Source organism: Homalodisca vitripennis, chromosome 1 (assembly GCF_021130785.1).
Source record: "Homalodisca vitripennis isolate AUS2020 chromosome 1, UT_GWSS_2.1, whole genome shotgun sequence".
Lineage (NCBI taxonomy): Eukaryota > Metazoa > Arthropoda > Insecta > Hemiptera > Cicadellidae > Homalodisca > Homalodisca vitripennis.
The window spans coordinates 146,891,226-146,908,065 of record NC_060207.1 but is presented as its reverse complement, the minus strand read 5'-3'; the positions used below and the strand labels follow the sequence as shown (position 1 = coordinate 146,908,065).

General features: G+C 33.9%; 2 protein-coding genes across 5 annotated transcripts in view; one reads left to right on the top strand and one right to left on the bottom strand.

The window, feature by feature from the left end:
• The window catches only part of LOC124373464 (egl nine homolog 1-like), a 45,622-nt gene extending 34,996 nt beyond the window's left edge, over window positions 1–10,626 (bottom strand). The window contains exon 1 of one of the 2 annotated variants that reach the window (XM_046831840.1): window positions 9,926–10,626. In XM_046831840.1, coding sequence (XP_046687796.1) covers window positions 9,926–10,231 — 306 coding nt within the window. In that variant the 5' untranslated portion in view covers window positions 10,232–10,626. The remainder of the gene's footprint in view (window positions 1–9,925) is intronic. The other variant, XM_046831846.1, reaches the window with a different exon arrangement.
• A 3,538-nt stretch (window positions 10,627–14,164) lies between these two features.
• The window catches only part of LOC124373448 (probable 2-oxoglutarate dehydrogenase E1 component DHKTD1 homolog, mitochondrial), a 63,985-nt gene continuing 61,309 nt past the window's right edge, over window positions 14,165–16,840 (top strand). The window contains exon 1 of one of the 3 annotated variants that reach the window (XM_046831823.1): window positions 14,165–14,618. In XM_046831823.1, the coding sequence (XP_046687779.1) occupies window positions 14,501–14,618 (118 nt within the window). In that variant the 5' untranslated portion in view covers window positions 14,165–14,500. The remainder of the gene's footprint in view (window positions 14,619–16,840) is intronic. The other 2 variants (XM_046831831.1, XM_046831834.1) reach the window with 2 other exon arrangements.

Genomic DNA, 16,840 nt, shown 5'->3' with positions numbered 1-16,840 from the left:
GGTTGATTGATATGCCTTTGATTTAACATAAGTAAGGTTATTACCTTGCAAATGTTTAAAATAAATTACAATTTAATTTATATAAAATTAAACAGACACATTGCTCGTTTGAAATTAATTAATTTTTATAAATAACCGATTAATTTCCCACCACCTTTCATAATGCTCAGACTCCCTACTCCCCCCGTTGAGTTGTACGATTATGGTTTTATTCTTAATCGGTTAGCAGTGAACGAAAGGAACAACTGAACAATTTTGGGGACCTAGTGTAACTTAATGCATAAACTCTATATTTTTAGTTAGTTCCATATGATGTTAAGCAATTTTATATGGTTAAGGGTTTTTAAATGAACTGAATTATAATATTGTAAGTTTTAACAATTAAAAATAAGAATAATAATAATTAAGAATAAGTTTTAAAAAATGATTATTAATTCTTAATATTTTAAGTTGACAGGAAAAAAGAACGAAACATTCGAGGTGAACTGGTCTTTTGAATCACTCTAATTCAGATCACTCGTTCACTTGACTGACCTGTTAGAATTGAACGGGTCAAGACCGAACGACACATCTCTATTGGCCACTGCCACTGAGCGGCTAACCTCACAACAAAATGTAAGCTCCTTGGAAACGTCTATGGCTACATAAATCTGTTCAATTAACCCATTGCGGATCACTGACGAGCTATGCTCGTCACGCAGCGGCCGGGCCTAACGGCACGATGACGAGCTCAGGTCGCAACAGCAGCCTGCTTTTAAGTTTCCCTCCAAATAGTTCTATTAATGTCTGGTAGATTGGGCGATCGTCTTCAGTTGTCAACCAAGAGGTTTAACAACGGTCTACGTTCAGAGTTTTCAAAAGTTTTATAAAAATCCTACAGATCGCAGTTGTATGTCGAAGTTGAAATTAATCATTCATATGAGTTTACTCTCTGCTTTTTAGCGCTTCTGATTGGTTGTTTTCCTCAGCTGTTATTATAATAGTAACTAGTATCTCATTTTATGGTATAATTTGCATGTCATAATATGAGCTGATTGAAATGGAAAACTTACGATCGTCTGAACTTGATTGATATTTATTAGAGATATTTATTACAATAGTTCATAAACAATATATTGTATTTAATTATTTTGTTTTTAAGAATATAGATATAAAGATATATAAGAATATAAACCGGAATCCAGTTCATTATAGATATGAAGTGAGTATACAATAGCGAGCGATACGATGTGGCGCACCATTGCTGTTCGTTCGGCCGCTGTTTTCGACCTTAAATTAAATTGTGCCCGCTGGTGCCTGCGCGCGAAAACAATACAATTCGCAATGGGTTAATATTTTTCGCTTACTGCGACACTTGTATATGCCTACTCACAAAAATATAATATAGTTATAGAGCAAGTAAATTAGCTGCAGTGTAAGCAAAACTGTGCGAGCGAGACAGGATCCACATAGCTGATAAACGGATCCAGAAGGTGCTGGTCCCACTCCCCACCACAACCCCCCACCGGAGGGGGGCCCCTCTTGCGCGGTACTGCTCAGATATTTTCTTCTGCGCAGGTTTCTTTGCTAGAGGTTTATCTATAGCCTACTATATATGGAACAGTTGTTGATGCAGCACTAGAATAAACTTACCACATTATACTCAGATAGCTATAGCTATATGGTACAGGTAATACTGAAAAACAGATTTAAAAAAAAACACAGTACCCAATTAAAACTTCAAAAAAAGTCCTTGTTTAGCATTATAGGCTACAGAGTAATAGGCAGCCACCGACACAATCGGATGATTATTATCGATTTTAAATATCGAAACATTCGAATACTACATTTGACTTATAGATATTCATAAATAATTAAAGCCAGCTTTTTTTATTTAGACTAATGACATCATTACCAGCTGATGTTATTTCGTTTATGTAGGAGAAGGCTAGTGATAAGAATAAAGGCGATGAATATTCAAATACTGGCTCAAAATGTTTTTATAGACACTGAGTAATGTTTAACCCTTTAAGCGTCATGAAAAATTGGACCTGATCCTTGATTAAGTTAGAATTTTTTTTAATTTCCAATGTGTAAAGTTAAATTTATTTTCCTTTCTGTATGTCAAAATAGAGTTATTTAATGGTAAATAAAATTTGTTTAGCCCTTTTTGGATTTCCTAGGCTAATTTTTAACTTTTGAACAATATCGTAGAATAGCAGTGTAGTTGTCACTAATTTTTTTTCATTTATTCAGTAAATAGGGGAATGAAACACAGTTTTACAGATAAACATAATACTATATTACAAACTAATAAAATTAGAAAAACACAAAAGTACACAAAGAGTGTTTATTTGGTGGCGGGCTGCCACAACAGGCATTCCGCGTCTCTCCCGCAAGCCACTGTTATCGCGTGGACTTTGAACCTTCTTATCGCTCGGCAACCTGTAGGACGGCCTTGCGGGGCTTGAATTATGTTTCTTGCTTTCTGATAACATCCTTATGACCGTAGTAAAATATGAAAAAGTTTGGGGTTGACCAAGTAATTGCTCAGAATTACCAAATCTTCAAATTCCGAATCGTCTGGATTCGCCATTCACGCGAATAATGGTAAAAAAACACTACCGGTAAATAAACACTGGACACTGCTGTATATAATATGAATAATTTACTTTAAAAAGAATAGGACACAACAGAAAATTAGTGATAACCGAAATACATGTGCGTGTACCAGACGCTTCTCACTACTAACTGACTAGATGCCTTGACGGGAGCTCCCGTCAATGACTTTGTGAAAGGCGCAAGGCCACGCCCGTTAGACAGTGTTTGGCCAATTAGAAGCCACTGCCACTCCCATTGTAATAGAATTTGAGGCAGGGCAACCCGTCTGTATGTCGCATAACTACTAGAACCATCTAGCAGCAAAATATTCAACTAACATAGCATTAAGAAAATAAAGAATGCAAAAACGTGGATCCACGGCAATAACGTTTTGAGCTTGTAGTAGCCCTCCGCGGATCCGCGTCAATAACGCTGGAAAGGTTAAAATGGCTGCAAGGAAAGGAGCTAGCTCCTTAAATCTGAAGTATCCTGTTTGTAGTGAGGAGATGAAAACTAGAATTAAAGGTAAAAATCAAACAGTGTTTCGCTACAAGAAATGTCACAACAAACGTGACGTTGCAAAAAACGCACCTGAGAAGACTTTTTTAACATTCTAAATTTAGTATAATGAATATACTAAAAATCATGTACTACTTTAGTAGAAATCAAACAAACTATGACATTTTAATTAATAAATGTAGTTTTTACGACATCAGTACCTGCAGAAATACTATTTCAGATTGGCTAAAGTAATCATAACTACTACACTGCTCAACAGACTTAAATAAAGTTAGTTATTTTAAATGTAATCTGAAACAAAAACATTTATTTTACATATAAAAGTATAGCTTCTCTATACTTCAAGAAACCCAAGCAAATGTGAACACTAAGAACTCTTATGAACACTCATGTAACCATTGTCAAGCAAGACAATACAATATATATATATATATATATATATATATATATATATATATGTATGTATATTTAGCACATTTAACAACTCACTACTGACTAAGGGGACACTCTGATTAAATTAATAACAATATATTGAGAACTGTCTGGTACCATATGGTGACAACTGGAAGTAGTGCAGTCAGTGCTGACATATCACATTCCACACCTGACAAAGCCATCAGCAGTCAGCAAACAGATCAACTGCCAACAAGTGGGTCACTGCTGACATTGCCAGCTGTGCAAATCCCATCACTGACCTTTCTCATTGGAAGCATTACACTGCATAGTTGGACACTGTCAAATTATATTACTAATTAATCAAATAAATTTAGCGAATTTACCAAATATGACAAGTACAAATTTTAAGTTAGGAGACATTGTTTTTGCAAAAATAAAAGGATATAGACACTGGCCAGCTAAAATCCTTCACGTTATCAAAAAGAAAATAAACCATTAAAGTTCAAAATATCATTTTTTGGCGAAAATACAACTTCAGAAGTAAAGGAATCTAGCCTTTTTTCCTACTCTGAACATCTTCATAGTTTTGGCATCTCACAACCGGACAATTTTAGGAATAACATTTTTAACAAAGCTCTATTAGAAGCAGAGCAAGCTTTTAATTGTATAGATAATGATCACTCGATGGAACAAGTAGACCACAGTACCTCAAGTAACCAGCACTCACCAGGACTCACCTCAACTCGACCGCAGAAGTCAGCCAAATCTGCGATAAAAACACTGAACTTCCACTGACCAAAACCAGGGCTCACCTCAACTCGACCGCAGAAGTCAGCCAAATCTGCGATAAAAACACTGAACTTCCACTGACCAAAACCAGGACTCACCGTAACTCGACCGCAGAAGTCAGCCAAATCTGCGATAAAAACACTGAACCTCCAATGACCAAGACCAGGACTCACCGTAACTCGACCGCAGAAGTTAGTCAAATCTGCGATAAAAACACTGAACTTCCAATGACCAAAACCAGGACTACATTGTATAAGAACTCGACTGCAGAAGCTGAATCTTCACTGCCTAACATCAAGACTAAAACCATTTTTAGTGCTTCTCTCAGGGCATCTAAATACAGGAAAAACTGTAAAAAACATACAACAGTTTCACTAGGAAATAAGAGTCAGCCCCAACTCCACCCTAGTCAAAACCCGCCCAGCAGATCACCTCTTACAAACACTAGTCCTTTAACAGGGTGTAAAGGCCCACCGGTGACAGCACTGAAACTAGGAAATGCAACATATGAGGAATTCTTCATAACTAACATTGACAATTACAAGAAAATAAACTTAAATTTCTCCATACATCCTACAAAAGTCACAACAAACTCTCCACTCCCCATACTCCCTTCTACAACGAGACCACCAGCGAGCTCTGACAATCCAACTGCCCAGGGCTCACCAATTATTGCCGACAAAGAGAAATCTTTTTTAGGTCATACACAGCAGGGGAAAACCACTGCCTGACAGTGCTGCACCAAAACATAAGAGGGCTATCTGGCAAAGTAAATAGACTCAACCACCTGCTTAATGAGACATCCCCCAGCATTGTAGTTCTAACTGAGCATGGTCTTTGCCAAAATGAAATCCTTAATACAAAATTACATGGTTATACTCTTATATCCGAATTTAGCAGAACTCAGCATAGACTAGGGGGTACAGCTATTTACTGTAAAGACAATCTTACAAGTAACACAGAGGCTATTGAAATAAATAACTTCTGTGAGGAACTCCTCTTTGAGGCAGCACTGATACGTGTCACGCTAAGTGGGAAGCAAATCTATGTTTTAGGAGTATACCGACCCCCGGCAGGAAACATAAGAAATAGCCTGGACGCCTTATCTAACATTCTAGACCATAACCAAGCTCATAACAAATTGTTCTTACTAATGGGTGACATAAATATTGACAGTCTTAGAAGTAACAATCCTGGCAGTGTAATGTTTAATGATGAACTGACCATGCAAAATATGAGAAGACTTGCACTCCCTGCAACTCGTGTCACAGCTGAAACAAACACCTCTATAGACTGCATATGTACTAGTATCTCAGAAGAAAAAGTTGCTGCAACCATCTTACAAACTGGTCTCTCTGATCATACAGGCCAGCTTTGTAGTGTGGACTTTATTCATGACAAAAATACATCCATCAGTCTTAAGCGCAAACTAGGCAAACAAAATCTGGAAAATCTCAAATCTTTACTATCCATTAAGAACTGGGACATTGTCAACAATGCTGAAGACGCAGAAACAGCCTACAACAACTTCAACGAGATACTCAGCATTGCCCTAGACATCGCCTGTCCAAAGAGGAAAAGCAAAACCAGAGTTGGCAGTAAGCCATCACATTACTACGACTCAGAGTGTGCAGAGATGAAAGCCTCATATATACAAGCTCTTAATATTTATGAAACAACAGGAAACACTAGAGACAAAGAAGAAATGGTGAATAGAAAGAAATTTTATGACCAAAAGCTAAAATTGCTGCGTCAACAAGTTAACCTTCAATATATACAAAACTCTGACAACACAAACAAAAGCACTATGGAGTGTTATAAATAGTGAGAGACTTAGCAATAAGACTAGTCAAACATGCCCTAAGCTTAACATTAACAATATAACTATAGATGACCCAGAGGAAGTAGCTGAAAACCTCAACACCTATTTCACCCAAATAGCAGATATCACAATAGAACAAAATAATTTACTACCAACTGACAGAATAGATGAGGACCAGAATCTCCTACACACTCCTCCGATACAATCATTTAAACTAACACCTACAACCTGGATAGAAGTACAAAAGGTAATTCAGAATCTTAAAAATAAATCATCCAGTGGTTTAGATGAATACTCTTCAAAAATTGTTAAATACTGTGCGCAAGAAATCTCCCATCCTCTCGCAGCCATAGTCAACAAGTCTTTTGCCCAAGGCCACTTCCCTACAAAGCTCAAAGTTTCTAAAGTCTATGCAAAGCACAAAAAAGGACTAAAATCAGAGCCCCAAAACTATAGGCCCATCTCACTGATATCGACTTTCTCAAAAGTTATAGAGAAACTTGTGCTGAACAGGCTGATGGTTTACCTTAAACACCATAATTTAATAGCAGATAACCAGCATGGATTTCAAAAGGGCAAATCTACAATTTCTGCAATCATAAGCCTGGTTGAATCAATTATTGACAGTATTGATGAAGAAAAGTATGTAACAGCTCTTTTCATTGACTACAGCAAGGCCTTCGACTGCCTGGGACACGATCTTATTTCCGAAAAGCTCAAAACTCTTGGTATAAGAGGTAAAGAGAACATGTGGTTCATAAGCTACTTACAAGGAAGATCTCAAGTTGTGGAGGTCCAGGATACCAAATCTGGCCTTACTAGCTCATATATATCAACTCAAAAACCACTAACAAGAGGAGTCCCTCAAGGATCCGTGCTCGGCCCCATACTTTTTATACTATTCACCAATGACTTCCCAGCTTTTATTGAAAACTATAGTACTGACTGTATAATGTATGCAGATGACACTACACTCCTTGTTAAAAATGACTCTACGGAAGAACTATCTACTAACTCACTAACAGCTTTACAAGGAGCTGTTAAGTATAGTGTATCAAATGACCTGGCATTAAATACTGAAAAGACAACACAAGTGCACTTTAGCAAGAAAAAAGGAATACCTGCAGATGTCCCAGATATAACTGTCCTCAACCAAGTCAAATTTCTGGGCTTAACACTTGACAGTGGACTTTCGTGGACTGAACATGTAAACACTATCTCCAACAAGATATGCACTGGAATTTACGTTATGAAACGTATAAAAACAGTTTGTACTCAAGCAGCAGCTAAGGCTGCGTACTATGCGCTTGTTGAGTCTCATATAAGATATGGCTTAATCATCTGGGGTACTTCTAATGGAAATCTGAATAAGATTCTGATACTGCAAAAAAGAGCAATTAGATCCCTTGCCAATCTTGAGCCTCAACAAAGCTGCAGAGAAGCATTCCAAACTCTGGGGATACTCACTGTACCAGCTCTTTATATTTATGAATCTATCATACATGTTTCCAGACTCAATCTGCAAACCCTTGGAGATGTCCACAACTATCCTACCCGCCACGCCTCTAGATATATACTGCCTCAGCATAGAACAGCACTTTTTGAGAAAAAACCATCCTATGCAGGAAGAAAATTTAGAAATCTACTACCGGAGAACTTACAAAGTCTAACTGGAAATGCACTAAAGGAACCACTTAAAAATTTCCTTCTTAAGAAGACAATCTACAACATAGAAGAGTTCAAAGAAGCTGTATAAACTCTCTCTCTATATGTATATGTATATCTTACTTTATATTCTATTGTAAAACTTGACAAAATTACTGTACTTAATGTTCATGTAATAAAGATATTTGAATTTGAATTTGAATTTGAAAAATACATAGTATTTACGATACTTAATGTAAAACATACTTAGGTAAAACCTAAAACATAATTCAGCTTGACAACATCATTGATAATTTATTCAAAATAAAAACTAGTTTGGAAATAAATTCAAAATTGAAATGATGTGTTTTGTTATTGAAAAATGGCGGCAAGAACAGTGAAGTACACGTGTCTTCTTTGTTTCATAAGCAGTCATGTTTATCCTTGAAAAATACATAAGTTAAGTAAATGTTATTGCTTTGTTGTAATTATATATCATATTTTAATTTATAAATTAATTTCTAAAATTGAAAACTAGCCATACCATTTTGTTCTTTGAAATATCTATATTACGTTATTTGGTTTGACATTTTGCTTTCAGTCCTTTGGATGGTCACGAACATCGATGATTCCGTATCATTCGATAATCAACATCCGATTGTGTTGGTAGCAACTTATTATAACAAAATCATCTCCACCAACTATACATACATTTTCATGTTCTACACAATTTGTTATATAAGTAACTTCTAATTAAGAAAAAGATAGTTAACATTAGAAAAACTAGGTAGGCCTATAAAATTACACTAAAAGATAATTTCTTCTTCTATGGGGCAGCCTACTGCCATGCACTTAAGCCTAAAGGGCCTTTTGCACACCATGAGGCCTACCAGTCTATGACTTCAGCAGTTCCACAAACCGCCGTAAACAACCCATCAGGTCCTCCTGGGGAAATTCACCACCCTTGTCCAAACTACCAAAGATGACATACCGCTCCCTTGCTATTGAATTACTGTCTTTCTTGGTTTCAAGATGATTTTTTTTGTTATTAAGTTTTCTTTATTGTTTGTTTAAATGACATTTTTCTTGTCACCTGTCTTAATTTTATCATTTGATTAATGGTTATGGTTCCTTCATTATTTATGGCATTACGGTATGTATTTGTTAAACTAGGTATTTCTACTAATTTGAAAATGTGACTTTTAATTTAGTATTTGACACATTGATATCGATTGAAAGTTATTCGAATATAAAGTAATTGATACCTGTAATAAGCAATATAAAACCGAGTCGGCTTATCGTATTCTGCTCAAATTTGGTTTGATAATGTTTTGTTTTCACTAAGATGTTACGGTAATATTTCATAACTAGATAATTTGTGTAGGGTACGATAAGCGGACACGGTTTTTTTATATCGAAATTGGCAAACGATATTACTTAATCAAACCATCGATATAATCAATCGATACTGATTAATTATTTTGAACAATTAACTTTTAATAATCTGTATCAACAGCTGTAAACACTTTCAAATAATACTCGTAATGTAATATTTCAATTTTATATAAGTAACATTTGATTATTAAAAATAGCAGTCAATGTTATAAAACTACACGACATTGCTTTGATGATAAGACATTTTTTCGTGACTTCAACATGTGGTACTCGTACCGAAAAACCCACTATGTGAAATTTGTGGGAAAGAAACAACTGTAACTGTGAGAGGAGCAAATATGGTCTTCAGTTTTCCTAATTTTGGTTATAATAATTTGTTTGATCACTGTAAATATTAAATTCTTATTTTAATTTAAAATTTATATGACTGTTATTGAGGACTATATATAGATACTTTTATATCGTTTGATAGTCAAGGATTTGAGATGCGAATATTAGGTATCGATGATTACATTCTTCGATATAAAAAACCGGGTCCGCTTATCGTACCCTACCCGATAATTTATTGAGGTTAGTTAGCTACTAATATCGATTATTGCAAGATGGAATTGTTGGACCCAGTTTCTAAGCAATTTTGAAGACCTTATTAAGGAACAGTAACTTAAGTTAAAACATTTCTGAAAGCATATAAAAAACTTCAGTTTGTCATAAAATAGACAAGCAACAGAGCAACAGGTTTTTTATATGCTCTATAACAAGTTGTAAAATTAGAAAACATACCTTTGTTCTGCCATTTATGGTGTAATCACCTAATTTCCCATTATTCACCATTCTATTAGCTCTCATAATGACTGCATCAACTTCACTGATCAACATACCAATATTTCGGCAAAATGTTTCTTTACCGTCAATCCATGTTATTTGGTCTCCCCGTATAGTTTTTAAGTCTTTTTTCACTTTGTTACTTACTAATTGTCCATCTTTGAAAACACCTGTCTGATACATACCGATTACTTCCTTTAATACTGCCATACCTTTTTCATGTCCAAGAAAATTATCTACAACACACACACCGTATGCGTCCATATCCCTTATGACATTTCTGCAAACCTCTTCAATTATGTCTTGTTCGACTTGATCATTACGATGATGAAATGGTGGTAATCCATTGATTCCATCGAGCTTTATTTCTGAAAATTCTTTTAAAACTGGTGAATCTTTCCCTTGTAACCCGGAAATAAAATCTTTTTCCTGGCAGATCACTGTAAAGTGGCATTTTGATGTTTGAATCTGAAGTGTTGGAGGAAGAAGGTTTATTTAAACTAGATTGTAAAAACTCAAAAGGATCTAATTCCTCAGTTCTAGCGTTGATAATTTCATTTTCAGAACTTCCTTCATGTGTAATAGGACTAGTGTTGCGGTCAGCGAGTACTGCGTCTGAAGTTTGATTTGAATGACTAGAATGTTTAAATTTTCTTTCTTCGCCTGATATAGGAACACACGACGTATTCTTTGGAACAGTTTTTTAATTTGACATCGCTAACGGAAGATTGTGCATTCGTATCACCGACAGTAGGGTTTTGTTTGTCACTGCAGTGTATTTTATGTTTTTTCCAGTCACCAATTTGATGTTCTTTACAACAATAATACGCGCTTCTACACCTTTTACATCTTTGAAAAATGCCCAACAGCTCCACAATATGCACAAGTATTTATGTCCATTTTATGACAACCACAGTATAAAGTCAAGGAAAACACGACGCAAGTTGCACTCCATATTTCCAACTTCCTAATCACCTTCAACCTTCTTCTTCCATGACTACCTTGATTACAAGTTAAAAAAATTTAATATTACAGAGAGATGGTGGTAAACTCCGAATCTTGCACGTAAGCAATGAAAGAGATGCTAAAAAATCAATAATAGAAATAAAATTTCTCTGATTGCATATAAAAAAAATATTTACGTTCGTGGTACATATGAATGTTACTTTTGTTTCTCTATGTACTTTAAATTGTATGAAAATTCAATAAATTATTTTTGAGTACAAAAATGTTCATTTCATAAGTTTGATCAATATTCATAAATTTTACCGATAATTACTAATTATAAAAAAATGTGCACTAAGCTGGTCTAATGTACTGAACAGTGGTTATTTTAACTTCATACAGTATTATAGTATCATTTTACAATAATCAGTAACTTGCAAGATGGTAGTAAGTAAGAGCACATAACAATAATCAATACAAATAAACCACATTTTATGCCAATTTGTTTAAAAATAGAAGTCAATATGGTATACAATATAATGGGTATAACAAATATCAATTAACGACATGAAGTTATAAAAACAGCTAAACAAAATTCACCTGGACAAACCAACAACAATAATAGATTTTTTTAAATTAACGATAAATAAAATAATAAAATTACCAATGGACAAAATAAAACCATTAAATAAATCATCAGCCATCATAATAAATAACAGTATACTGTATAAAACAATAGTAATACATGGGTAATAATACAATAAGCCAGACAAAATGAAAAAGATAAATATACAAAATGCGAATACAGTGTAATGTAATTAAGTAAGTGCATTCCTTGAATGGGCCTCGTAGACTTTTTGAGGATGGGTTACATAACACGGATGTAGTGTACTGTATGTTGTGTCCACATGCGCACAATTAATTATTGCTAGTTATGCTATTACTTTATAACATGTGATAAATGCATGAACAAAATTCCTGTTCCACAGGAATAACTTTTAATATGACATCTTAATTATGAATGTGAATTGTATGAAATCATCTAGTAAATATTACTAGATGTTTGTTTTATTTTGTTATAAAATTATATCAGGTATTGAAAAGTAGAAAACAGAATTATTAATATTATCAAAAATCACCAATACAAGTTACACGTTTGTCCAATATCATCAACTAATTTTTCAAAATATTAAATTAAAAAAAAAGATATCACCAGACGTTTTAATCTTATAACATGTGAAATGTTAGTGAAACTTGTTGATTCTTGCGCAATTATTTTTATACAAGCATTTAATACAATTTTTAGGAAAAGTCACCATCTTATACTGTGGAAACTGCCATAGACAATTTTAATGTGGAAATCAAGAAGGCCAAATTATACCTTCTCTAACAACCTAATCTCTTGTTACATATGTTTAAAAACATCCACAGTTTTGATAAAGATACAGTTGAACGAAGCTATTTGAAATCTTTGATTAACAGTCAAGCTATAAAACTCTGTGCATTTAAGAAAATAATAATTCTCTCCCGTCTCACATGTTTATATAATATGAAACAATTCCCCAAACTCAAGTCCTGTTACCTTGGTTTAAGCTTTGGTAACAAAAAATATACCTTACAGTACATCCCCTTAGAAACTGTGTGGCAGACATTTTGTTCGGTAAAGCTAGTTCTGTCCTTTAAAGAATATATAGCGATACTATACTGAATACTGCAACATAATTAAAAAATTTTAATTGGAAAATCTTATACCAAGAAAAATACATGTTCTCTTAAAACTAAGACAATGATTATGTGGCTGAAATAAATGTCAAATTGAAAAGTCCATTACATTAAAATCTTAACAGCATACAGTATTTTTGGAAAATTTTTCATAAAAACGACATAACAGTTTTGAAAAGATAGTATACCTTTAGTAAAATCCAAGTATTCTAATCAAACTGTCCACGCAATACATTCAGGAGCCCTTTTTTTGTGAGCAACATTTTATCCACTGTTATTTAACAATCAGTATGTTATGCTAAAGATCAGAGATCTTATTACGGGGATTGGTGGGGGGATCTAAAAACTCCCGAATGAGCCCCAAAATATACATACAAATTCGTATAAAATCAATCCAATTTGTCTGAAATGTAACAATTAAATGTTGTAGTTTGAATAAGGACCGTTTAATTAATACGAATTTAGATTTATTCAGTACTCTCCGGTCTTCAATCACATTCATCCTCTACTTCCCCAAAGCCAAATCCTAGTTCACCACCGCTTAAGATATGCCCTTTTAATTTGTCAGGAAACTCCAAAATCATTCGAATCACTTAAATAATATACTTTTTAGAAATACACCTTCAGCAGGCCACCCGTTCGGCCACGAAGAAATTGGATTATATAACCTACTTGTGTAAGATAATCTATGACAAAATATACTTAGAAGTATGAGAGTGACATGTTCAGATCGTTGTAGGATCTAAATCTGCACAGTAAACAAATCCAAGAATCTGTATTATTTTGCTTCCAACAGATTTCCGTTAAATTGTTATTTCCGCTCTTTTGCTCTAAAAGTGATAAGGATGTTTGGTCACTGTTAGAAACTCATGATACTAATGAGCTTCAAGTCATGTTTAAAGCTATAACCTCATATTTACTGTTATAGAAGTATTTTATTGGTTATTCGGTGTTATATTTTTATAGTTAAATTCGTGGATATGTCTGTAAATGTTTCACACACGTTTAATAGCTTTCTAGTTAATTTTAGCAGTTCACAAGTAAAATCTCGTTCTTGACCATCCATAAAATGTTATAGTCTGGAATTTAAAATATTATAATCTCATTTTTCAGTCATCTTTTTAAATATATAAAATAAATGATGAATCTGTAAACTATTTAGGTTACTTCTAGATAGCCTTTTAATGATTACACACGTAACTAAAATTACACCTATGGTGCATTATGTAACAAATCTCAGTTTTTGATAAGGCAAATAAAAACGGCCTTGAGGGTTTTAGGGTGGTATTCAAGATAACCTGCTGTCTAAATTATTGCTCAGTACAGTAGGCTACTGTAAGGTGTAAAGGCACTGTAATCAGTGAGATTATCATTCCAGACTTAAATTATATCAATAGATAACACTTCGTTGTACTGGTGAGGGCATGTAGATCGACCTCCGGTTTAGATGATGTTATATGATGATCACTTCTAGTGTATACCTAATCTGGAGCTTTGAGTGTACATGTAAGACAGTCATGTCCGGAGCGTAGATTATAAAATAAAATATGATCTGGAGTGTTAGTTTTTTTTACACCATTTTTGTTTATGGTGTTGTGTTGTCTTATCAGTAGTGATAAAAGTTGAAGGTTAGGTGAGATTAGAAGTGAGATATACCAACTGGAGTCAAATTTTTACCTCGATACAAGGATGAATTTGAAAAATAACATAATGTCTCTTATGTTACCAGTAAGATTAGTTTAATTTGTGTTTTTCATCAATTTCTATTAGTTACATTCTAAGTTACATATAAATACAGGATACATTTAGTTAAAATTGAGAAGTTTTTACAAGATAATAGTGTTAAATTGTTATATAATTTCCATTATGCTACTACTGAGAAGGAAAGTATTGAGCATTTGTAATAGTTGTGTATGCAAAAGAAATTATCATAACAGAACTGCTGTTTATGGCTTTCGCCCAAAGGATTCTGGCAGCTTTAAATGTAAGTTGCCTACATATGCTAAGTATAGAGATTAATACACACAGGTTATAAACAGCTCTAATTAACAGATTGCTTGAAATTATATTATTGGAAGTGGAGACACAGATCCACAAAATACAAGTCACTTAAATTCAAAATTAACTGTAACTGGCTAGCCTGACTGATTTAACCCATGAGAGATCATGCTCCTAGCACTCCCATGGTGGATCATGTGTACTGGATAAATCATCAACATTTCTCAAACTTAATATGACTTGCTAAATTGTAATAAGTGATCAAAAAGACTTTAATTGTTATTTGGAGTACTATTGAATACAAATATGAAATATATTATCATTAGAATATAATAAAATTGCCAAAAATACTATGACCAAGAGAATTTGGTTGTACAACTGCAGTGCCCGGAAGTGTTAACCATTTTTCAACATGAAGGGTCTTACCAGTTGTTTCTCTTAAACCAGCTTTTGAATGTTTCTCGGTACCAGACAGATACTCGGAGTGTGGAATGGTCCCTCTGTTGAGAAAGCTGTGGCAACGTAGGGTTTTGTTCAGGCAACCCTGAAGAATTTGCAAAGATGTGTGTTTGTTCCCTAACTCTTCCTTAACAGTCTGTTCAGGTTGTTTGTCGTCGGACTGCTCCATACTTGTGTCTTCTTTATGATGCTCAGAATCAGTGTCCATGTCGGACTTGTGTATAAAAGTAACATTCACTAGAGTGTTCTTCCAACCACCAAGTATGTTCTCATCGTTGCCTTTTATCGTGGAATAAAAATATTGAAAAAGACTTAGTATTCACTCATAAATGCAAATAAAACTAAAATTAACCACGTACATGAATGATTCATACAATTACACGGTAGGTCATGCCGTTAAATTGCTCCTAACACTGTACTCACAAGGTAGGTCGCACTGTTATATACAAACTATTAGTTTATGACTCCACCAACTTCACCCACACACTCACAATATAAATCACCATGTTTACCACTCGTTTTATATAGAAACATTGCTAAATATACCAAAGAAAGCATAATTAAAAGATCAGGGTCATCAGACAGGAGATTAGGATGAAAATATTAGATTTTCTCATAACGCGAATTCTCGTGACTTTAAATACTACAAAACCTAGTTTTTCTTCAAATCTAAAACTCTACAATAGTGCTGTTTGATTGACTGCACTCTAAAAGTTTTATGTTGTTTACTAAGGCTGGAGTAAGATAAGTGGCCAGCACAATATTTCTTTGATCGTAAATATTTCAGTTTATCTAAACTACCGAACAAATGGACGAATAAAATTATGATATAGGTAATTCATATTATGGTGTAGTTCAGCTATGCTTTTATATTTGAAAAGTAATATCTTAATGACGAGTTAAAAATATTTATGTGAATTTTTTAAATGTAACAAACAAAGCAGTGTAAAATTTACTATTTTGAAGGATAAGCATGTCTGACAGCTTGTGGTACAAATAATGTAAGTTCATCGCCATTGTAGTTTCCGCCATAGCAACTGAAATACCACACGAATGGTTTTTCATTGTTTGTATAAATTAATAAAAATATCATTATACATTTAAAACAGCTAGCTTTAATTAGTTATAAATAATTATAATACAAATGATTTTGTGATGACATAATTAGTTTATTTCTAGTAAATAATTATGTTTGCTGATTCAATTGTCACGGTGGCCTCTCATTATGCTGCACTATGAAACTATGAAATTATTACCAAAATATAGTTAGTATTCATTTTGTGTAATTAAAATAGAACATTGTTCGTTGTGACTTTCTGTTTTCAGTGGACTAGAAATAATGGTTGAGACATGTTTTTAATTTAAAATTCACCCAGTTCTGCTTTAGGCTTCAATTATTAAAAATATTTTGAAGAACTTTGAATTAGGACTAACTTTTGAAATACAGACCCAATGTATCATGATATCTTTTAACAGTAAATCCAACTCTAATACCACTGAACTCAGGAACTACACTTATTACAAAAGTGTTCCTGTCTCAGTCAGCATCAGATTAAGCTGAAGCACTGGGACATATAGAGTGTCATGATATGTATCCTGTGTGATTCAGTCTTTTAACATTTTGTAACCACCTTGGTACTGGACAACCAAATGTTGCCTTCTCTTGTTTAGGGTCTCCATATATGGAAAAAAGATGAGATTTTGTCTGACGAGTCGCTACTGTTGGAGAGGGGATATCAAAGGAAGTAT